The following is a 23,423-nucleotide window of genomic DNA, read 5'->3' as shown; positions in this document are numbered from 1 at the left end:
GGCCATATCAATGCCAGGGTGACTGCTTGGAAAGGCTACCCCTCAGTATAGGAAAAACTGGCATGCTAAGTTTCTCTAACTGGGCTTATACATTTATGGTCAATATTTATATAATACTTTTAAAATGTGACTGAAGGCAAAGGTCCTAGCCTTATGCTAATCTTAAATCCATAAAACTTCATTTTCCCATCTATAAAATGAAGGATTCAACTAGATAACCTCTTTCAGCTTTTTAAGTGCTAACATTCCATAATTTCTATAAATAAGTAGTTTAATCATTGTTCACACATCTTCAACCACTCTCACTAACATCTCAGAGGTTCCATATTGAGGGGAACTGTCTCTTAAAATAGCCTCAGGGCCCCAAGGGAAATTATGCTTTAGGCAGCAACCATAAGGTAAAAGTAAGCTACAAATAGCAAGGTAAACAGGATACACATCTCTCTCTCTCTCTCTCTCTCTCTCTCTCTCTCTCTCTCTCACCCACACACACACACACACACACACAAACACACACACCTGTCCCATTAGCCATAAACTATCTGTCCCCAAAGGACAGTTACTGAAGTCATCATAATAGATTACATTCACATGAAATCAGTCAGATAAATCATACAGAGTACAGCTGCTCTTTAAATGTTTTATCAACTTTTCACCAAGTAGTTATGACTTCAAAAACAGAGGGAGTGCTTTCAAATGAAAGTAGGACAGTGGGATTGAGTAAGTCCTGCTTCCGACTGTGTCCAAAGTATTTTATTCTGTAGGTTCCAGGCTGGGCAGTATCTGGAATGTGCCACTGTATCGTTGCATTGCTAAGACCCAGTGATCCTTTGTGCCAATAGAAACTGTTGGTAGGAAACAAACAAACCCAATTTTACTCTTAAAAATGTGCAATTAAAAAGTGTTCAATTAGTCAATAAATGAATATTAAAAGAGTACACAATAAGCAAGGCACTCTACTAGATATTGAGAATATAGCACTGAACAAAACAGGGATAAATACTTCCTAGAAGCAGATCTTCAAGAAACAGTCATTTGTAGAAATATCTTTACTTGTTCTACCTAACTACCTAAATTCTATCCTAGGATAGCCTTATCTGATATTCAGAACAAAGGATGTCCCCTGCTTTAGAATTGCTATAGTAGCCCTTGTCATCCTCTACTTCAACTTGACACTTTTTGCATCTAGATTCATTTGTTCAAAATATGCATTTCATGAGCTCATGCGCCAGACTCTATGCTAGAGGTACTGAGAATACCATAGTGAATGAGAAAGACATGGTCCGAAGTTTCACAGAGCTTATGGTCAAACTAAGACAAGCGTAGTAAAAAGGCAATAAAAAAGTAAACCAACAAACAATTTTAAAAGGGAAAAGTGAGGGGCTTCCCTTGTGGTCAAGTGGTTAAGAATCCACCTGCCAAGGCAAGAGATATAATTTCCATCCCTGGTCTGGGAAGTTCCCACATGCCGCAGAGCACCGAAGCCCAAGCACCACAACTTCTGAGCCCATGCGCCCTAGAGCCTGTGCTGTCCACAACAAGGGAAGCCACTGCAATGAGAAGCCCATGCACTGCAATGAAGAGTAGTTCTTGCTTGCTGCAACTAGAGAAAGCCTGAGAGCAGCAATTGAAGACCCAGCGCAGCCAAAAAGAATAAATAATTTAAAAGTAAAGCTAAAAGGATAAGTGAAATGAAGAAGGTAAAAGAGGGATCTCTCAGGAGATGTCCTTTACACTGAACGCACACATGTCTAGTAGAATATTCTAGAAAGAAGGAACAGAGAATGCAAAGTGTCTGAAGCAGAAGCAAACTTGGTGCAGCCAAGAGACAGAATGCACGTGAGCAGGATCAAGGCAGAATGGTTGAGATGATAGAATCAGATGGAATCAGATCACGTTGTTCCTTGTAGATCATGGCAGGGAGGTCAGCTACTAAATAGAAAGGCACAATGGGCAAACTGACCGATACTCTCAGTTACGTAGAGGATAAACCCCCTGGGCAGAAGGGTGTGCTCAGCATCCTATGTTTCCTCAGTGATAGGTCCAGAGTTCTCTATAAATACCTGGTGATACTGCTGCTTGAGAACAAGGCTGAATACTACATTTCCTTGGTGTTAACTGCTGCTGCTGCTAAGTCGCTTCAGTCGTGTCCGACTCTGTGCGACCCTATAGATGGCAGCCCACCAGGCTCTGCCGTCCCTGGGATTCTCCAGGCAAGAACACTGGAGTGGGTTGCCATTTCCTTCTCCAATGTATGAAAGTGAAAAGTGAAAGTGAAGTCGCTCAGTCGTGTCCGACTCTTCGCGACCCCATAGACTGCAGCCTACCAGGCTCCTCTGTCCATGGGATTTTCCAGGCAAGAGTACTGGAGTGGGGTGCCATCGCCTTCTCTGTGGTGTTAACTACTATTCTGATGTCAGGCTTTTGAAACTAAATTATCTTTTTTTGTTACCTGTATAACCATATTTTAACAATAAATATGCATGTATTACTTGTTTAAATATTACCCAGAGTCTTAAAGATCAGAGGAAACATTATGCCCATAATTTTGGGAGGCTATCAAATAGGCCACAATAAGGTCAAATCTCTATTTCCAGTTAACCATGGAAACCAAACTAACATACAAATAATCACTTAGCTTGAGGTCATTTGAATTAGACCAAATGACCAAAAATTTTGCTCATGTCCATACTACTGTTTCGTGGTGTGAAATTTATATACATAGGAACGGAAACATTTCCAAACATAGTTTCAAATCTTCATATTATCTATTCAGCTCAGGTATTTGATAACAAAAAGCACAGAGAAAAGTTTCTCTGAGGAAACTCTATAAGCATATTCCTTTCCTACTTGGGTCAGCAAGAATTAAACACTCAAGCTTAATGTATTTTAGTAATTCAAATGAAGAATCATTGACCGCATACAAACATGCAACACATGGTAAGTATAGATTCATTATTGTCTCAGGAGAAATATCAAGCTCCACAGAGCCATCTCATACACCTTCACCGAGCAGGCCTTGCAACCACTCTGCAGGAAGACTAATTAGCTTTTAGGGGTTATGTCTGTGACCATAGAAAAAAACAAAACTATCAGATATTTGTAAGCATGGAAGTCATAACCTCATTAGCACCTAATCTTACAGACACACACAGCACATTGTTTTGCAGAAAAATAGGATCAAGATGAAATCTAATAAATCAACTAAATAAAGCCAGAAGGCTTTTGGGGAATTTGATATCATTAATATCATGCACTGAGTTAGTTTTCCCATTTGTCTTCTCTGCATTACTAACCAACTCTTTCCAGGGCTTGAAAGACAAAATATTCAACAGACATGCTCACCGAGTCTCCCAGGAGGCATCATTATGCATTATCTTCCATGTTGCTGATGTGGCCTCATATTTCTCCACAGTGAGGAAGGTCTGATGGGTCTGAAATGCAATTAATATAACTGATCAGACACTGCACAGTCACAGAAGAAATCTAACTGTAGAAACCCCATAATTCCCTGTTGACCATTGCTAACCTCCCGAGATCTAATGAGTATATGTATTAGAATTTCATACAAATCGTCAGGTGTTCCTCTTAACAATCTATGCAATGTCTTCAGAATGTTAACTCATCCAGTCTATTAAAAACCATGACTTCTCTTTAGAAAATTGAATGAAGAACAATTTTAGAGCTGACAGCAAATTTTGGAAATTAGAGCAAAGAAGAGACTAAATAAAACAAGATTTAGGAAAGGCAGCAAACCATTTCTGACATGTTCATTGATCTGTATTCTAAGACTTTCTCTAGTCACCTCCAGATTTAGGAGGGAAAAGTGGGATAATTTCCTCATGTTTACATCTCCAGGTAAACGAGTTATTAGTATATACCTGTCTGAGTGAACAAATTGAAAAGTATATGTAAATCTTCTTACTCCTGGGGAGCTAAAAGCAATCCTTGTATTTTGTCATAATGGATGCCTAGAAACCACATCATAACCACATTTTCCACTGGGAAAATAAAATTTTCCACATTGGTCATAGTAATTTGTTTTAGACCAAGAATTCAGCTTCAAATAAAGCACATACTTAAATAATATAATAATAAAACATACAAAGGCCATGAATCTCCAATTTTCCTTAAAAATCTTTAGATCATGGCCCTTAAGATCAGGTTGCTGTTGTTTAGTTGATAAGTCATGGCCGACTCTTTTGTGTAGCCCACCAGGCTCCTCTGTCCATGGGATTTCCCAGGCAAGAATCCTGGAGTGAGTTGCCATTTCCTTCTCCAGGGGATCTTCCCAACCCAGGGATCAAAGCCTATCTCCTGCTTGACAGACAGATTGTTTACCACTGAGCCACCTGAGAAGCCAGGACTTGTGTCTAATTCACCTTTATCCATTACAACCTTGTCATTTACAGGTGTTCAAATAAACTGTGCTGAATGAATCACTTATTTATAGCTGGACCATGGGATTCTTTAAAATTCTTCTTTAATTACTCAACTTTAATTACTCGCTCAGTCATGTCTCTTTGCAACCCCACTGACTGTAGCCCGTCAGGTTCTTCTATCCATGGGATACTCTAGGCAAGAATTCTGGAATGGGTTGCCATTTTCTTCTCCAGGAATTGAACCCGGGTCTTTGCATTGCAGGCAGATTCTTTACCATCTGAGCTACCAGGGAAGCCCTGATTACTCAACTAATGGATAATATTCAATAAATTAAAAAAAAAGTTTCCATAACCACAGTGACTTGCAAAGAGAATTGTTCATGGCCATTTAGGGCAGAGTGACACTGAGAAGGGCTTCAGTGGAGAAGGAAACAGGAAGGGCCCCAGTGTATAGGTCTAGAGTGCAGATCTTGTTCTCTAACAAGGCTTGGACACCAAATGTGCAAACTCTGTCACCATCCTCTCCTCGCCTCCCAACCTTAATCTCTTCTAGATACACAATTAGTTCATGCAAGTTACTTTATTTCTCTCGGTCTCACTTTATTCATCTGTAAAACAAAGATAATAAAATGTATCTCACTGGGTGGTAAGGTAAGGTAAGTGAAGTCGCTTAGTCATGTCTGACTCTTTGCGACCCCATGGACTGTAGCCTACCAGGCTGCCCATCCATGGGATTTTCCAGGCAAGAGTACTGGAGTGGATTGCCATTTCCTTCTCCAGGGGATCTTGCCAACCCAGGCATCGAATCCAGGTCTCCCACATTGCAGGCAGACGCTTTACGGTCTGAGCCACTGTAGCGCTTCCCCACTGGGTAGTAGGGAGGATTAAATAGATTGATGTGATGATGTATGTAAAGCCTTTAGCCTAGCAATTGCACATGGTAAGCATTCAACACATAGTGGTAAGGATGTGATGATCACTAATAGTAAAGGGTACCAGAAATTGTTTTATGCCAAGTCCCAAAACAGCCTCAGGAATTAATTCTGTTCTCATAGTTTAGTCTCCTGCTTCTCCAGGCAATAATGATGATAGTATTTCTCCACCCTAAGGATGTCAGGTGACAGCTAATCCTGCAGTCTTGCTACAACAGTTTAATATCTTTAGAAAATAAAGTTGCAAACATGTAAATATTCTGACATGACTTGACTGCCTAGAGAAATTATTTCAAACAGGTGCATGTTGACTATCCAAGCAGTAGAAAAATCTTTCCCAATATTATATCTGACAATGTCACATTGTCACAACTTTTATCAAAGGAATCATATTTTAATAAACAGAAATGGGAAGGCTCACTTGAAAGAAAGGCTTTTTGGATAATAGGCAACAGTGGGTTCTGGGAGGAATGACTCTTCCATAGAGTGAATGCATTCTCTGCCACAGAAAAAAATCTCACCTTGAAATCACTTTCATGGACCCATTTTCTTTTTCTTCTATATATGTCTTTAGTGTTTGAAATCTTACAGATAAAACATATCTAGTTATTGCTTATATAGTTATAAGAACATTCCAAGGGAGTTCCAGAGGAATAAAATTACTTCATTTTATTCATAGATAATATACACTTTATCATATACATAAATACAGATATATGACAAAAAAGTATGAAATGATGTGTAAGAAATTGGTAACAGCGACTGCCTCTAAAAATGTTCATGAAAAGAGAGGTGCTTTCACAGTCTATTTTAAGAACTTCTGTACTGTCTGTTTTTACATGGAATCTGTATTTCTCGTGTCATTTTTCAAGATTAATAAATAAACACTTAATTAGTGCCAGTAGTAAGGAGTAGGGAAATGGCCAGTGCAAGAAAAAGGAAAGCATGTGGGCCAGGGCCCCAGCTACTAGAGTGTCTGCTCAGGGATCCATGATCATTCCACAACCATGGAAGCAGGACCAGAGTCAGGGGTGCCGAAGAGGAGAGGAGCCAAAGAGTGGTGAAAAGGAATCAAAGATACACTTCACACTGGCCCTTGGATTATTTTATCAAATTCAGTAGAGTTTTAAAATTGGAATTCGTAAGTGGGAATTGTATTCAAATCTACATCATCTCAAGAGACAATGCAGTTCTCTATGCATTGTGCTATATGTGGTCCTAAGTAGGGCCAATTAAATATTTCTTGGGGGCTATTTTTTTAGACCCAACTCTACATTAACTGTTCCCCTTGAAAATTTTCACACTTATAAAATATGATGAAAAGCAAGTTGGAACATTTTATCTTTATTTTTTAATCTTCAGAAGGATACGCAAGTGAAAGGCTAAAGAAGTGGACTTAAATTCATAAAAAGAATCATTAATGCTTACCCGGTTTTCTGCTGAATTCTTTGGGTTAGCACCTACAAAGGTAACTTCAACAACTTCCCCCTGAAAATAAAAACTCATTTCATGAGTTCTAATAATAGTATTTTTCCATGCTCATATATGGGCCATTATTTATGAAACATTCCTAGGAGTCTTGGGTACCTGTAGAGATTATATTGTAATTAATTGAATCTTCTGAGAATATTAGAGGAAATACCCTTGTAACAATGGGAACAGGAATTTGGACCCAGTAAATTACTTCAGAATTTTGGATCAATGAATTTGCTTTTGGTAGATTCAGATATAGATGAAGATACAGAGCTATATATCTACAAATCCAAATAACTTAGATGAGATGAAATGGAAAAATTCCTCAAGATATAGAAATTACTAAAGATTACTCAAGAAGTAGATGCCCTTAATGGTAAAAACTTACCAAACTGTACTTTTTAAAGATGTAGTTTACTGTATGTCATTTATACATCAAAAAAATATTTTAAATAACAAACTAACAAATAAGTCCTCACATGACTTACCATGGTACACAAGACCTTTTACAGGTAAGTTCCCACTTGCTGCTCCACCTTAAGCCCTCTATAGTCCATATACCTACAGGTGGTATGTCTTGGGGCGTCCCTGGTGGCTCAGCCAGTAAAGAACCTGCCTGCAACGCAGGAGATCCAGGTCTCTTGATGGGCACTATAAACTCCTACCTATGCTCCAAGACCTAGCCCGTATTAAAAACATTTTTTGATAAAAATATTCCATGGGTTCATAATCAATGATGACCATCTAAACAGAGATGTGCAGCTCAATTATTTACTGTTAACTCCCCTGAATAACTACCATCAATTTATTTTTTCTAATTTTCTTCATTTTCACCAGTGAGAGTATCAAATTAGCCAGCCTCACCAATGGCTAGCAAAATGTTTCAACAGCAGTTAAAATTTTCTGCAAAATTCACTCTATCCTTTATATAGAGCAATCATCCCTGCAAACCATACCATGGTTCACTTAAAAAATAAAATTTGCACATGATTAGCCAAATTTTACCTAATCCTTACATGTTGTTGTCCTTGATTTTTTTCCTACCATCACAATTCCTGTTCACTCACACTCATCTTAACGAGAGACAATCCCTCTACAGATCAAATGTGGCAATTCAAATGGTAGTGCTATAGAACAGACATTTCTCACATGGCAGCATGAGGAGGTCAGTATGTCCTTTCCCTAAAAAGCAACTACGTATATTGACAAAACTATCAAAAATAACCACTTTTAAATTTTATTTTATTTTTTTAAATATAGTCAGTTTACAATGTTATATTCATTTCTGGTGTACAGTGATTCAATTATATATTTTTTTGATATTCACTTTCATTTTAGGTTATTATAGGTTATTAAAAGATATTGAATATAGTTCCCTGTGCTACACTGCTGCTGCTGCTGCTGCTAAGTTGCTTCAGTCGTGTCCGACTCCGCACGACCCCATAGACGGCAGCCCACCAGGCTCCCCTGTCCCTGGGATTCTCCAGGCAAGAACACTGGAGTGGGTTGCCATTTCCTTCTCCAATGCGTGAAAGTGAAAAGTGAAAGTGAAGTCGCTCAGTCGTGTCCAACTCTCAGCGACCCCATGGACTGCAGCCTACCAGGCTCCTCTGTCCATGGGATTTTCCAGGCAAGAGTACTGGAGTGGGTTGCCATTGCCTTCTCCTAGTGGAACGTTATTGTTTATTTTCTACATAGTGGTTTGTATCTGCTAATCACAAATTCCTAATTTATTCCCCCCATCCCTTTCCCCTTTGGTAACCAAAAGTTTATTTTCTATGGCTATAAGTCTGTTCCTGTTTTGTAAGTAAGTTTGCTGGTATCATATTTTAGATTCCATGTATAAGTGATACCATATTTGTCTTTCTCTGCCTGACATATTTCACTTAGTATGATAATCTCTAGGTACATCCATGCTGCTGCAAATGGCATTATTTCATTTTTTTCATGGCTTAGTATTTATTGTATATTATATATACCACATCTTCTTTATCCATTCATTTGTTGAAGGACATTTAGGTAGCTTCCATGCCTTAGCCATTGTAAATAGTGCTGCTATGAACAGTGGGGTGCATGTATCTTTTCAAATCAGAGTTTGCTCTGGATATACTTCCAAAGTGGGACGGCTGGATCACATGTAACTCTAAAAATAACCATTCTGGCACTTCAAATAATTGCAAACTGAGAAATGTTTGTTCATTAAAACAACTAAACTTAAGGTAAGCACAGTACAAGTTTTTGGTTTTCTTACCAGGGTTGTGCTCCTCCTCTGTGGTACTATAGCTCAACCAGAGTGGGGAAGGCCATTAAATCTCTACTAAAGTGTCTTTTGGGCTGAAAATAACATGACTGGTGGCTGGGGGCTTCTGCATAACCTCAGAATGGGAGTTAGTTTTCAGGGGAACAAACCATGTGATTAGAGAGTTAGAACTTTCAACTCCAACTCCCTGATCTCCAGGGAGGGAAAAGAGCTAGAGGGCGAGTTAACTACCCACGGCCAATGATTTAGTCAATCATGCCCAGGTAAGGAAGCCTCCACAAAAGTCCCTGAAGCATGGGATTCAGAGGGCCTCCAGGCTGGTGAATGCGCAGAGATTCTGGAAGGTGGAATGCCTGGAGAAGCTCTGCATTCCTTCCCCCATACCTTGCTCTACACATCTCTTCCATGGGTTGTTCCTGAGTTGTATCCTTTTATAATCAGCTGGTGATCTAGTAAGTAGACTATTTTCCAAAGTTCTGTGAGCTGTTCTAGCAAGTTATTAAACCTGAGGAGGAGAATCTCCAATTTATAGCCAGAGCATCTTCAATTTATAACCAGGCTGTTAGAAGCACAGGTGACAACTTAGATTTGCCATTGGTGTCTGAAATATGTGTGTATGGGGAGAAGGAAGTGGTAAGAGAGGGTGCTGTCTTGTGGAATTGAGCCTTTGTGGGAAAAAAAAAAACCAAACAGTGAAAGTGTTAGCAGCTCAGACGGGTCCAACTCTTTGCAACCCCATGGACTGAGCTCCTCTGTTCATGGGATTCTCCAAGCAAGAACACTGGAGTGGGGTAGCTATTCCCTTCTCCAGGGACTCTTCCCAACCCAGGGATCAAATCTGGGTCTCCTGCAGTGCAGGCAGATTCTTTACTATCTGAGCCACAAGGGAAGCCCACTGAGCCCTTGCTGCTACTGCTGCTAAGTCGCTTCAGTCGTGTCCGACTCTGTGCGACCCCTTAACTCCAAGTAAATAACATCAGAATTGAATTGTAGGGCATCAAATTGGTGTCCACAGGGAATAGGATGTCCACAATTACTGTGGGGGAACCTCCACACAATTGCTGTCAGAAGTATTGAGAGTGAAAGGTTAAGAGCAGAAACAGAGTTCTTTTCCAAGTCCCTGATATCAGGGAAATAGCTAAAAATATACATAGTAAAAAACCAACAGAGGAATTTATAAAAGGACACTACACATAAAAATAACCTAAGCATCCACCTTAAGAAATGAGAAGAAGTGCAAAATAAAATCAAAGCAGGCAGAAGGAAGGAAATTAAACACTAGAGCAAAAACCAATGAAATAGAAAAACAACAGATAAAATCAATGAAGCTAAAGGATGGCTCTTTGAAAACACAAGTCAGCAAAACCAGGAAGAAAGAGGGGACATCATTATTGACCTTACAGGAATTAAAAGAATTATAAGGGAATGTTATGAACAAGTTTCTCCCAACACATTAGACAATTACATGAAATGGGAAAATTCCTAAAGACAAATTAAACTGCTAGAAAGATATACGACTAACTCAAGAAAAAACAGAACATCTAAATACGCCTAAATCGAGTAAAGAAATTGAATTATTGATTTAAAATTTTGCCATAAAGAGAAACCCAAATTTAAACAACTTTGCTGGTAAATCTGATCCAATATTTAAAGAATAAATAATATTAATCTTTTGCATACATTTTCAGATAATATGAGAGGAAACACTTCCTACTCCTTTGATACCAGTATTACCCTGATAGCAAGAGCAAAGACAACACATGAAAAGAAGACTACAAATGCCCCTCATAGCTGTGCCCGACTCTTTGAGATCCCATGGACCGCAGCCCACCAGGCCCCTCTGTCCATGGGATTTTCCAGGCAAAGATAACTGGAGTGGGTTGCCATTTCCTTCTCCAGGGGATCTTCCCAACCCACGGATCAAACCCAGGTCTTCTGCATTGCAGGCAGATTCTTTACCGACTGAGCTACAAAGGAAGCGCACATGTTGTTAAACCAAATTTAACATGCAAAAAGTATTGTATACCATGACTAAAGGGTATTTATTTAATATCTGAAAATCAACTAATAAAATATTAGTTGATTAATAGATTAATCTATTAACAGATATTAATAGATAAAAACAAAAACCACATGATCATCTCAGTAGACACAGAAAAGAATTTGGAAAAAAGTCAACACCATTTCTTCATAAAAACTCTCAACAAAATAGACATAGAAGGGAATTTTTTAACCTAATAAAGGGCATCTACAGAAATTCTAATGAAAACATTATACTTAATAACTGAATACTTTCCCTCCTAAGATTAGAAACAAGATAAGGATGTCCATTCTTACAACTTCTTTTCAAAATTGCATTGGAGACTCTAGCCAATGCAATAAGGAAAAAAATAAAAGGTATCTAGAAAAGAAATTCAAAAAGAAGTAAACCTGCTTTTATTCACAGATGACATACTATACATAGACATTTCTAAGGAATCCACACCAAAAAAAAAAAAAAAATCTATTGAAACTAATACATGATTTAGCAAAGTTACAAGACACAAGATCTATATAAAGTATTAGTGGTGGAAAACCCGCTTCATTTCTATGTGTTTTCCTACCCTTGATTTAAGAAACCACTTTTCTATGCTGCAATGAATGGTTCCATGCCTATCTCTTTAAAAAAGAAAGAAAGGAATAATTTGAATTTTAGAAATTCAATTTTTCCAAAATTGCCATCTGAAAAATCAATACTTCCCCATTCTCATGTTTGCAGAGCCTCTGCAGAGATAAGAACAATTTTCAAAATCATTGCTAACAACTGGTCTGTGGCATGATTCAAGGCAGGTGGTGACTTTTAAACAACATCTTTCCCCCCATCTTCAAATATAGGCTTCAGAAGGATCCCAAGATCCCTTTGCAAGTCTTACCACTCTATATATAGGATTCGCTGGCAGCAGGACATCCCCAAAAGTTGTGCCTTCAGGCGTTCTATCCGCAATATTTGGAATTAACGGAGACATCAGTCCTTCAAAAAATGGAGGCTCTGGACCACTGCTCAGATTGGCTACAGTATCCTAGAAAAGAGAGCATTTACTTAAGGGGCATACAATGTAGAGTGGAGACATTTTCCCCTGACCACACCCCCCTCAAAATGTCTTCATTGGAACACACACACACACACACACACACACACACACACATTCACTTTCACTTTTTCTCTCTCTTCCCAAGAGCTAACAACTATAACAAAATATACGGGGAACTTTGCTGAAATCAGAGCCTAGATGTCCATAATTTTAACTTTTGTGACAGAAGAACGTTTTGGTCACAGGAAACACTTTCGCTCCCCTCCTCAGTATAATCTGAGTGTAAGCTAGGAATTATGCTACATGAGTTTAGACTCTGGGACAACCATTCTTTACGTGTATGACTCTGAATAGGAACACATGGTCAGCCTCTGTAACATGACATTGTAATTATTCTTTTAAATGCTTAAAAAGTATTAAGTCTCTCTTATCCAAAGTCGCTACCAAGTATTTTCCTAAATCCTTCTCTGTGCTAATTAATGAATATAACAAATATAATTTTAATTTAAAAGTTAAGATCAGCCTATAACATGCCCAGTTTAATCTATGTTTTCATTAAAATGTGTCACCTTTAATAGTGCCACCAAAATTCTAATCTCAAATTTTAAATAGCCCTTCATATGTATTTGCTGCTGCTGCTGCTGCTGCTAAGTCACTTTAGTCGTGTCCGACTCTGTGCGACCCCATAGATGGCAGCCCACCAGGCTCCGCCATCCCTGGGATTCTCCAAGCAAGAATACTGGAGTGGGTTGCCATTTCCTTCTCCAGTGCATGAAAGGGAAAAGTGAAAGTGAAGTCGCTCAGCCGTATCCGACTCTTAGCGACCCCATGGACTGTAGCCTACCAGGCTCCTCCGTCCATGGGATTTTCCAGGCAAGAGTACTGGAGTGGGGTGCCATTGTCTTCTCCGTCATATGTATTTAATATACTTTAATTCTTGCTCTATACACTTAATCTTTACACCAGCCATATAATCTACTCATTATCATTCCCATTTTGTAAATGGGAAAACAGGTTTGCAGATACTCAGTGGTATTTTTGCCCAAGATCACATAGCTATTCTTAGACACATAACCATAAAATTCGGAAACAAATTTCTGCAAAGTGAATCACACTTCCTAAATATCACTATAAAATTTGATGCCTCTATTTCTATGGGAAGAGCTATAATTGCATGAAAGTTAAACAGTGGTTATCTCTAGAGATGGCTTATAGGTTTATACATATCTTTATAATCTGAAGATTCTACAAATAGGTACAGGTTTTATGATAAAAACTAAAAATAATTCTACTATGATAAAAACTAAAAATAATCGAAAAGAAATTATCAGATCTAAAATTGAAAGGTATATTATGATAAAACAATAATCAGGTAATTAAGATACTGGGTTGGCTAAGAAGTTTATCCAGGTTTTTCCATAAGACGTTACAAAAAACCTTAATGAACTTTTTGGCCAACCCCATTTATCTTAAAGCACATTCCTTCTACTGAGATTTCAAATACACAGTGAATAGCTAATTAGGTGGAGGCATATGAAATTTCCAATATTTCATTATTTTGACCTACAGAAATAGCAGTTTTGTTTCAATTTGATATATCCAAGCTTTTTCTTTGAAAGGACTTTATTGTCTTGGCTATGCCATCCTTGCCTCACAGCCTTTTGGGGCTTATGTGGTATTAAACAAGGATCATTTATTATCTTAAAGTCATTATTCTGCATATTGACTAATCTTCTGCCACCAGAATGCACCTTTGTATATAAACTATATACCAGAGGTAAGGTTTACATGAGTGTTGTTTCTTTAAATAAACTTATTTAGGTGTACATATTTTAGGTATACATATTTTAGGTAGATACAATGTGTATGTACATTTGAAGACAACTCTTATACTTTGTCAAATCTAAGGCTCTATTGATTATAATAACTGTTATTATTTTTGAACAACCAAGAAAGTAAAAACATGCTAAGATATAATTGTAAGATTCCTTTGATTGGAAGATACATCCCAATTTCAGAGATGTTCTAATACAGAAAATGGACATGTCAGAATTGATAAACCACTCAATTCATGAAGCAAATGGAAAGAAACTGACCAGGATTAGGGAGCACTGGTTCAACTCCCAGTTATAGTAAACTCGATCACTTCTCATCTCTAAAACTATCTGCTCGTCTGAAAATTGGGGGAAAATGATACCTCTATACTTCACACGATGACTGCGAGGATAATATGAGATAATGTATATGAAAAAAGTGATCACCACCAAAAGATGATTGACTGACTCTGAATTCATTTTATCAGTTTCAATTTTTAGAGATATCTCACAGCTATAATATTTTTAAATATAAAGATTTTTAAAGATTTTAAAGACAGTCAAAGGGAAGGTCTTTTTTGCTTCCCTCTTCGTCTCCCCACCCCTGAGACACACAAACATACAATTTTTGATTACCGTAGCAATGGCCTTAGCAAGGACTCTGAAAAGCTGGATGTAAGCAGACAGAGTATGTGGTCCATAAATTGTGGATGCTGCCTCATACCGCTGAGCCTGCAGGAGAGGCAGAGCAGAGTTGTACCCCATTCTGCATAGTTCGATCCATTTGCAGGTGTTGCATTTTAGTGACAGGTGATGATTGGACATCTTGCATAATCCAAACTGACATCATTCAAAACTAATTATGACAAAGGAGGGTGAGTATTTCCGTTTAACAGCTGAAGTATATGGTTCCCATCAACTATTTGTTAAAGGCAAAGAAGTCTCTTGGTTCATGCCATTTGGACAGTCAATCCATTTTATTTGAAAGAGGGATTTATTTGAAAGAAACCACCCTGAATAAATTGGATGGTTATAGAACCATATGGAAAAGGACATTTAACCCATCCTTCTTGTTGTTTAGTTGCTAAGTAATGTCCGACTCTTTTGCGACCCCACGGATTGTAGCCTGCCAGGCTCCTCTGTCCCTGGGATTTCCCAGGCAAGAATATAGGAGTGGGTTTCCATTTCCTTCTCCAGGGGATCTTCCTGACCCAGGGATTGAACCCACATCTCCTGCATTAGCAGACAGATTGTTTACCACTGAGCCACCTGGGAAGCCCATTTAACCACCACAGAACTATAAAATAAAACCAAATACATCTCCTTTAACCTGCGGTCCAAAGATTTGGTTATTCACAGAAACCTTCAATTCATCAAATCTAACATGGAACTTATCTCTCCAAATATATCAGCTTTCCCTGCAACATTCTTCATCTCAGTGAAGCCTATGCCAGGATCGTCTGGCAGTCATCCTATAAGTCTCCAAGTCATCATTCCTTAAAAATCTCTTGAATTCTTTCATTTCCCTCTTTCTTTACTGCTTTTACCTTGGTCAAATCCTTACCTCTCACCCAGATCATAACTACAGCTTCTTCATCAGTTAGTTCTCTGCCTCCACAGTTGCCCTTGCAATTCATTTTCTACACTGCCATCCTAGTGAGCTTTCTAAATCAGAGCATTCCTTCCTTTGAATTTGACTACAGTGCCCTAAAATTCTCCTTATTGAGTCAGAGTTCTGTGGCATAGCACAGAAGACTCTTCATTGACTAACCCCTGCCTCCCACTTTAGCCCATCTCACTACCCTCCTCATGTTTATCCCATGGTATTCAGCTAAGTACAACCCCTTAAATATACTAAGCTCATCCCTCTGGTCCTTTGCATATGTAACTCCCTCAATATGGAACACCTTCCCTAACTTTCATTATATTTGTTTAATCAGTCCTATTCATTCTCAAGAACTTGAAAAACACTACATCTTCATGAAAATTTGCCAGTCCCCAATGTCAAACATCCAGTCTAAATGATGCTCTTTCTCTTTGTTCTCATAACACCTTGTGCATTTCTTTCACAGAAATGGAATCATCTGCTTTCTTCTATGTCTTTTATGTCTTTTACTGACCCATAAATTCTAGTGGTCTTGAGGGCAGGAGCAGATTCATAACCATTATCATGTCCAGACAGTGGCTAATACAATATCTGTCAAAAAACACATCTGTTGAATGAATAAGTGAATAAATCAATTAATTAATTAATACTAATTTTTGCATGTCCCTAATCATGAGACAACCTAGTAGGGGTTTCTAACTATTTGTACGATGGTCTCCTTTGGCAGGCTGTTGAGGCCTGTGGACCCCTCTAAAAGTAATGTTTCTAAACACATAAAATAAAATAAAATACATGGGTAGACAAAGGAAACCCATTAGACGAAATCAAATAATAAACTAGCTTTGTGACAGAGCAACGTTTGTGTTTCTGTGTGATGCCCTTGAATAACAAGATTTTGTAGGAGATCTAATAACTACTGTGATTTTAAAATAGCAATGAGAATAAGGGACTTCCCCGGTGCTTCAGCTGGTAAAGAATCTATCTGCAATGTGGGAGACCTGGGTTCGATCCCTGGGCCGGGAAGATCCCCTGGAGAAGGAAATGGCTACCCACTACAGTATTCTGGCCAGGAGAATTCCATGGACTGTATAGTCCATGGTGTTGCAAAGAGTCGGACACAACTGAGTGACTTTCACTTTTAATGAGAATAAAAGATATTTCCATATATGCAGTAACTATGTGTGATATAAAAATATTCATGGCTCCTATTGGTGACAAAAGTCATTGTACTGATAATATTACTGTCATTTGTTGCCTACATTCATAAATAAAAGAAGTGCTAAATAACATGTGAGCGTGCTCAGTCATGTCTGACTCTTTGCAACACCATGGACCCAAGCCCATCAGGCTCCTCAGTACATGGAATTTTCCAGGCAAGAATACTGGAGTAGGTTGCCATTTTCTCAGTTCAGATCAGTTCAGTCACTCAGTCGTATCTGACTCTTTGTGACCCCATGAACTGCAGCATGCCAGGCTTCCCTATCCATCACCAGCTGCTGGAGTCTACCCAAACCCATGTCCATTGAGCTGGTGATGCCATCCAACCATCTCATCCTCTGTCATCCCCTTCTCCTCCTGCCCTCAATCTTTCCCAGCATCAGGGTCTTTTCAAATGAGTCAGCTCTTTGCATCTGGTGGCCAAACTATTGGTGTTTCAGCTTCAACATCAGTCCTTCCAATGAACACCCAGGACTGATCTCCTTTAGGATGGACTGGTTGGATCTCCTTGTAGCCCAAGGGACTCTCAAGAGTCTTCTCCAACACCACAGTTCAAAAGCATCAATTCTTCGGCACTCAGCTTTCTTTATAGTCCAATTCTCACATCCATACATGACTACTGGAAAAACCATAGCCTTGATTAGACGGACCTTTGTTGACAAAGTAATGTCTCTGCTTTTTAATATGCTATCTAGGTTGGTCATAACTTTCCTTCCAAGGAGTAAGCGTCTTTTAATTTTGTGGCTGCAGTCACCATCTGCAGTGATCTTGGAGCCCAAAGAAATAAAGTCAGCCACTGTTTCCCCATCTATTTACCATGAAGTGATGGGACCAGATGCCATGATCTTAGTTTTCTAAATGTTGAGCTTTAAGCCAACTTTTTCACTCTCCTCTCTCACTTTCATCAAGAGGCTTTTTAGTTCTTCTTCACTTTCTGCTTTAAGGGTGGTGTCATCTGCATATCTGAGGTTATTGATATTTCTCCCGGCAATCTTGATTCCAGCTTGTGCTTCTTCCAGCCCAGCATTTCTCATGATGTACTCTGCATAGAAGTTAAATAAGCAGGGTGACAATATACAGCCTTGACGTACTCCTTTTCCTATTTGGAAACAGTCTGTTGTTCCATGTCCAGTTCTAACTGTTGCTTCCTGACCTGCATACAGGTTTCTCAAGAGACAGGTCAGATGGTCTGGTATTTCCATCTCCTTCAGAATTTTCTACAGTTTATTCTGATCCACACAGTCAAAGGCTTTGGCATAGTCAATAAAGCAGAAATAGATGTTTTTCTGAAACTCTCTTGCTTTTTTGATGATCCAGTGGATGTTGGCAATTTGATATCTGGTTCCTTTGCCTTTTCTAAAACCAGCTTAAACATCTGGAAGTTCACGGTTCACATATTGCTGAAGCCTGGCTTGGAGAATTTTGAGCATTACTTTACTATAATGCTAAATTACAGTTACAGATAAAGGCAAAAATGGAATTATTCTCATCTAACTTATTATTCTCATCTAAGTTTATCCCAATTAAGGACCTTTATTCAACAGGAATTCCTCAAAGGCAGGGACCTTCAGTAACGTCAACAGAGGGCAGCAGCGCAGACTCCATGCTGGAATTACTGAGCATCTGTCAAGAGGCAGCCTGTGTGCCACACTATGAATTGCCAAGTTATACCTCAGATGTATTAGAAACTAGTAAGTATGGACTTCTACCCTGTTTTCACGTTTTTAGCTACTGGTGTTTAAAAGTACTTAGGCTACTTTTTGTACTGTTTGTAACAAACAAAATAAAAACATCACCAGTCAGCAGCCTCCCTAATTTTTTGAGGCTCTGTTTCTTAATCTGTGTCACACTATAATAATACCCTACTTCAGTCAGGGCTAATTGAGGGGGTTACATAAAATCACATTTTCAAGATGCTCAGCCATGCTTTCACTAGATAGTAGCTGTCAATGGGCATTTTCTCAGGTTCTACAGAAGCTTAAGGCACCGAAAGCACTATGGATCAAGTTAGAAATGTTGTATGCCATAACCCAGGTTTATTACCAGTGCCCTGGACCAAGTAATTTATTTCAGGGAAAGTGGAAGTCAATGAGACTAGAATTCTCAACTGAACTTGGAAATGGTCAACCTAGAACTCCCAAATATGACCTCTGGCTTATCCTTTTCTTACCTGCTCTAAAACAAAATCATCTCTCAAAAAACATGATTAAGGAAGTCCAGAGAGAAAATTTGCATTTGATACAATAGTCTTGGCAAGGATATAATTCATTTAAATGATGAGAACTTTTTACTTTACCTGGTATTCTTCATATGTGGTAATGTAGTGTGTATATACATTACATAGACCTGAAATAACAACAGTCATATTCAGCATCCCATAAGCTTCAAATTCCTAGGGCAAAAGGGAGAATGCAATAAAATTACTCCTCATCTTAAAGTGTATTATCATTTTTGTTATATTTAACATACAATTATCACTATATATTTTTATTGTAAGATATCTATCTTAATATTTTTCCCAATGATTGAAATTGCCCAGGAATACAGGAGTATCAGCGAGTCCTTGATGAAAAGTTAAAAGCCTTAACTCTGCACTCCAGTTGGGCAAGTCAATGGATCTATGAACATCCTAATGATTGTATTTGCTGATGCAGAACCTTATTACCAAAAATATAGATGTTTTATCAATTTCCTAAAAAGTCTAAAGGGAGCATTATTAGCTAACCACAGTAGCTATTTCCAGCTCCAAATAATAAGATGTTTGCTGATTATGTCATTTTAGAACCATTGACAATACTTTCTGAGATAAAGAAAATCACAAATATAGATAAAATGCATAATTTTCAACGTGTTAGATTTTTTTATACAGGACTTTAAAATATTAATGTACTTGGGGTCATTTAGTACTGAATCCATAAAACTCATCAATTTTAAATTATTAGTACATAAATATTTTTAAATTATTAGTGCATAAAATATTTTAATCCTACTATATTTCCTTTATATTTTTTAAGTTTATTCTTATGCCATCAGTATTTCATATTCACCTCCAGCCTTTACTTTCAAGAAGTGTAAAACTCTTATCATCTTAGCAAAGATTAATTTAAAAGGTATCAGATCATAAGGATAGGGAATTCTTCTTCTCTTTTCCAAATAAAAATGCATAGGTATATTATTTCATTTGTAACTTACTTCTCTAACTGCCTGCCGAAGTCTTCGTCCAGACATGGTCCTGAGTCAAGAAAACAGAATTATCTAAGTGGTTTCCTATTCAAAATGTATGCAAGGTACACAGAAAGACTTGTAATGAAAGCCAAAAAGTTAGCCTGGCTACACAACAGTAAAGTAAAGTGTATAGAAACAACACATACATCAGTAAAGTGTATAGAAACAACGCAAGTTCTAGTTGAGCTTTTTTCCACACTGCCCTATCTTCAAAATAAATCCTAAACCAAAACCAGACAAGTTGAAGGAGGAAAACAGAATCAGTGAATATCACTGGCAAAAGATCACAATTGTCTTCCATTCACTGAGTTAACAATTGGTTACATTCTATGTTAATAGAGCTGAGGCAAGTAGAGAGTACACTATTTCTGCCTACGGAGAACTTAGGCTTCATTCATTTATTTAGCTCAGATGGTAAAGAAACCACCTGCAATGCAGGAGACCTGGGTTCCATCCCTGCATCAGGAAAATCCCCTGGAGGTGGGAATGGATACCCACTCCATTATTCTTACCCAGATAATTCCATGGACAGAGGAGCCTGGGGGGTTACAGTACACGTGGACACAACTGAGCTACTAACTTTATACCAGACCCACTTCATATTGCTGAGGACTCAACAGTATGAAGCTTACATTCTTGGAAGAGAAGATGGTCAATAGAAAATAAAAAAGTGAGATGACAATAAGTGCAATGGAGAATATAAGGTAGGATAAGGATGAAAGAGGATGGTGGTGGTCATTGTGGTGATGGTGGTAGCGATGTAATGGTGCTTGTAGCAGTGGTGGGTGAAAACAATGTTATGTACTGTAAGCAGGACTGGCATCTGTGTTAGAGTTTTCAGCAGAGAAGTGAAGGAGTGAAAGAGTTGGCCATGGAGATATATGGAGGGTAAGTGTTGCAGGTATAAGGAGCTTTTTAAGTTCAAAAGCCCTAAAACAGGAACGTGCTTGGTAGTCTGAGAATTACAGTGAAGTCAAGGTGGCTACAACAGGTGTGACTGAGGCAAATCAATTTTGTATGGAGTGGTACAAAATCAGATCAGACAGTTTGCTGAACAGAGGATCGCAGAGGGCCTTGCTTGATATTATAAGGGTGTGAGGGTTTATCTGGAGAGTTGGGAAGCTATTGAAAGGTTATGATAAGTGACATGATGCTTTTGCTTGTATACTTATGCTTTATAGGGATAACTTATGCTTTATAGGGATAACTCTGGCTATAATGTTGAGAAAAGACTATAGCGGAGTAAGGGAGAGGCAAGGAAGTGAGAAGGTTATTGCAGTAATCCAGGGGAGAGGCAATGGTGACTTAGACCCAAGTGGGGAGGAGGTGGGTGGGGGCAGAATGATGGAAAGTGTTGGATAGAACACGCACAATTTGCTGAGGGATTTAAAGCGGGGAAAATTGAAAAAGAATTCAGGGATGACTGAGATTTAGGCCCTGAGCAATGGAAAGATACAAAATTGCTACTTACTAAGACAGGAAATATGGCATAAATAGCAAATTTAAAACATGTTTCCATGCTTCTAATACCTCAACTGATTGTTTCATGTTTCTGTATTTTAATATTATTTAAAATCTTTCTGCTGACATAATAAGTCACTGCATAATTTTAATCTGCAATGATAACTTCTCAAATTTTTATGTTTACTTCAAGATACCCACTAGTGAGAGGCATAAAGAAGTTTATTCTTCAGAGGCCCCACCAAAAGATGGTTGGGAATATTTGTCACTGTTGCCATACATAGCACAGTAGGATACAAAAGAGGCAATACAGGGTTATCTGCCCATGATAAGAAGTGAGTCCAACAGAAACACATCTACAACTATCAGAAAATCTCACAAAATAAAAAACAGGAACTTACGTAAACTCCCCAGGGATGGCAGTGATGGCCAAGAACCCAAGAGTAACAATCTGAACATCAACAATATCTGGGTGCCAGGGATGAGGTTTTAACAGCTAAGAACCAAAAGCATGAAAACTGTGTTAAGAATATTACTCTCCTTGCTCAAGAGACCAATGCTGCTCAGAGAATTTCCTTTGTTAATGGATATTAAATGTTTCCAGTTGTTTGGGGTGTCTTATCCTACAGTCACAGATTTTTTTCTAAGTCATGTAGTATTAAATATTCTGTCTACTATTAATATGTGAATTTCAAATACCAGTGTCCCATTAACCTGGAATTATTTTCTCATCAATGAAGATTTTGGTGGCTTTATCTTTATGGAATCACAATGTGTAACAGATAACCAAGGTTCTCCTATATTACCACGGTGACTATCCTTATACAAGACAAATAAGCAATTACCATCATTTGGAATAACTTAATTATTTCTCTTTTTACTCTAAATAGCACTTTAAATCTTCAGTTACCAAGTCTTGCCTTACTTTTCTTCTCCAAGAGAGTATATCCTTTACCATGTTCAGATTAGCATAGAATCTTTCCCTCTATTCCTTCTATTCCTTCATTTCCTCTCCTTCTTGAAGAATTTCTAAGTAAATGTTAGAAAAAAACTGTATTTAAAAATTGTTTCTACATCAAAAATTCATGGTATTGTGAACACTGGCATGAATATGAAAATCCATGTTCCAAAGGGTATTTAAAGAATATTGCTTTAGTTAATAATGTTGCCTGAGTTGTAAAAAACAACCTGAGATGTCTTTCTCTGTGAGGAATTCTGTGCTCATAAATCTTAATCTTATTCTTCCTTTTCCTCTGTTCTAATTGTTTCAGTTATTTACTATGGATGTAAAAATCTAAGTCAGTATATTTAATAATCATACCCCTTATTTCTTTAGAGTTAAACTTATGGCATCCATATTTTTAATATTAAAAATTTGATTTGAGAACATTTGCATAATACATGGATCTACTATTCAACACAGACCTATTCATATCTGATAATTCATAAATTTAAAAATAACAATATACTAATTTCACCATGATAATCCAAATGCATTACCTCTCCAGTATGAAGAAGGACTGGCTTTGGTTTATGGCATTCTTTGATTTCTTCAGATGGCTTGCCCAGAACCTGATCCCGAAGAGTGTCCCAAAATGAATCCCCTTCTGTCATCCCTATTAGGAATGTTACAATTAATATGATTGCAACCCTCTGAAAAATACCATCATTTTGACAAATGTTGTACAACAATGCTTTTAGAACTTTGAGAGATTTTTATTAAGGTTGCTGTTCAATGATTTCAAACAGTTTGCATAATAGAAGAGGTAAAATTTCCTGTACATATTAAAGTAGGAGCCATTATTTAATTAGATCCTCAGTGTGGTTGATAGAGTAAAAGAATATATATGTTCTAAATCTTTCAGATTTTGTTTTTATTGTTCTTCCTCAACTATGTTGCCAATTTTTAAAATATGATATAATTAAATGCAGGTCAATGAGCTGAATTATCTTTTCCCTATTTTGAAAGCTATAAAAGATA

At 37.9% G+C, this 23,423-nt stretch overlaps 1 protein-coding gene across 5 annotated transcripts in view; it reads right to left on the bottom strand.

Moving 5' to 3' along the window:
- Nucleotides 1-626: 626 nt before the first annotated feature.
- The window catches only part of ASAH2 (N-acylsphingosine amidohydrolase 2), a 96,275-nt gene continuing 73,478 nt past the window's right edge, over nt 627-23,423 (bottom strand). For 4 of the 5 annotated variants that reach the window (XM_081557092.1, XM_081557101.1, XM_081557108.1 and 1 more), the window contains 9 exons: nt 22,943-23,058; nt 21,844-21,938; nt 19,949-19,988; nt 19,053-19,148; nt 14,569-14,664; nt 11,960-12,106; nt 6,743-6,802; nt 3,346-3,434; nt 627-845 (listed from right to left, as the gene is read on the bottom strand). In XM_081557092.1, coding sequence (XP_081413218.1) covers nt 653-845; nt 3,346-3,434; nt 6,743-6,802; nt 11,960-12,106; nt 14,569-14,664; nt 19,053-19,148; nt 19,949-19,988; nt 21,844-21,938; nt 22,943-23,058 — 932 coding nt within the window. In that variant the 3' untranslated portion in view covers nt 627-652. The remainder of the gene's footprint in view (nt 846-3,345; nt 3,435-6,742; nt 6,803-11,959; nt 12,107-14,568; nt 14,665-19,052; nt 19,149-19,948; nt 19,989-21,843; nt 21,939-22,942; nt 23,059-23,423) is intronic. The other variant, XM_081557129.1, reaches the window with a different exon arrangement.

This window comes from Giraffa tippelskirchi, chromosome 2 (genome assembly GCF_054371585.1).
Source record: "Giraffa tippelskirchi isolate mGirTip1 chromosome 2, T2T-mGirTip1v1.2.pri, whole genome shotgun sequence".
NCBI classification, from domain to species: Eukaryota; Metazoa; Chordata; class Mammalia; order Artiodactyla; family Giraffidae; genus Giraffa; species Giraffa tippelskirchi.
The sequence above is the reverse complement of the archived record's forward strand: the minus strand, read 5'-3'. Positions and strand labels throughout refer to the sequence as shown.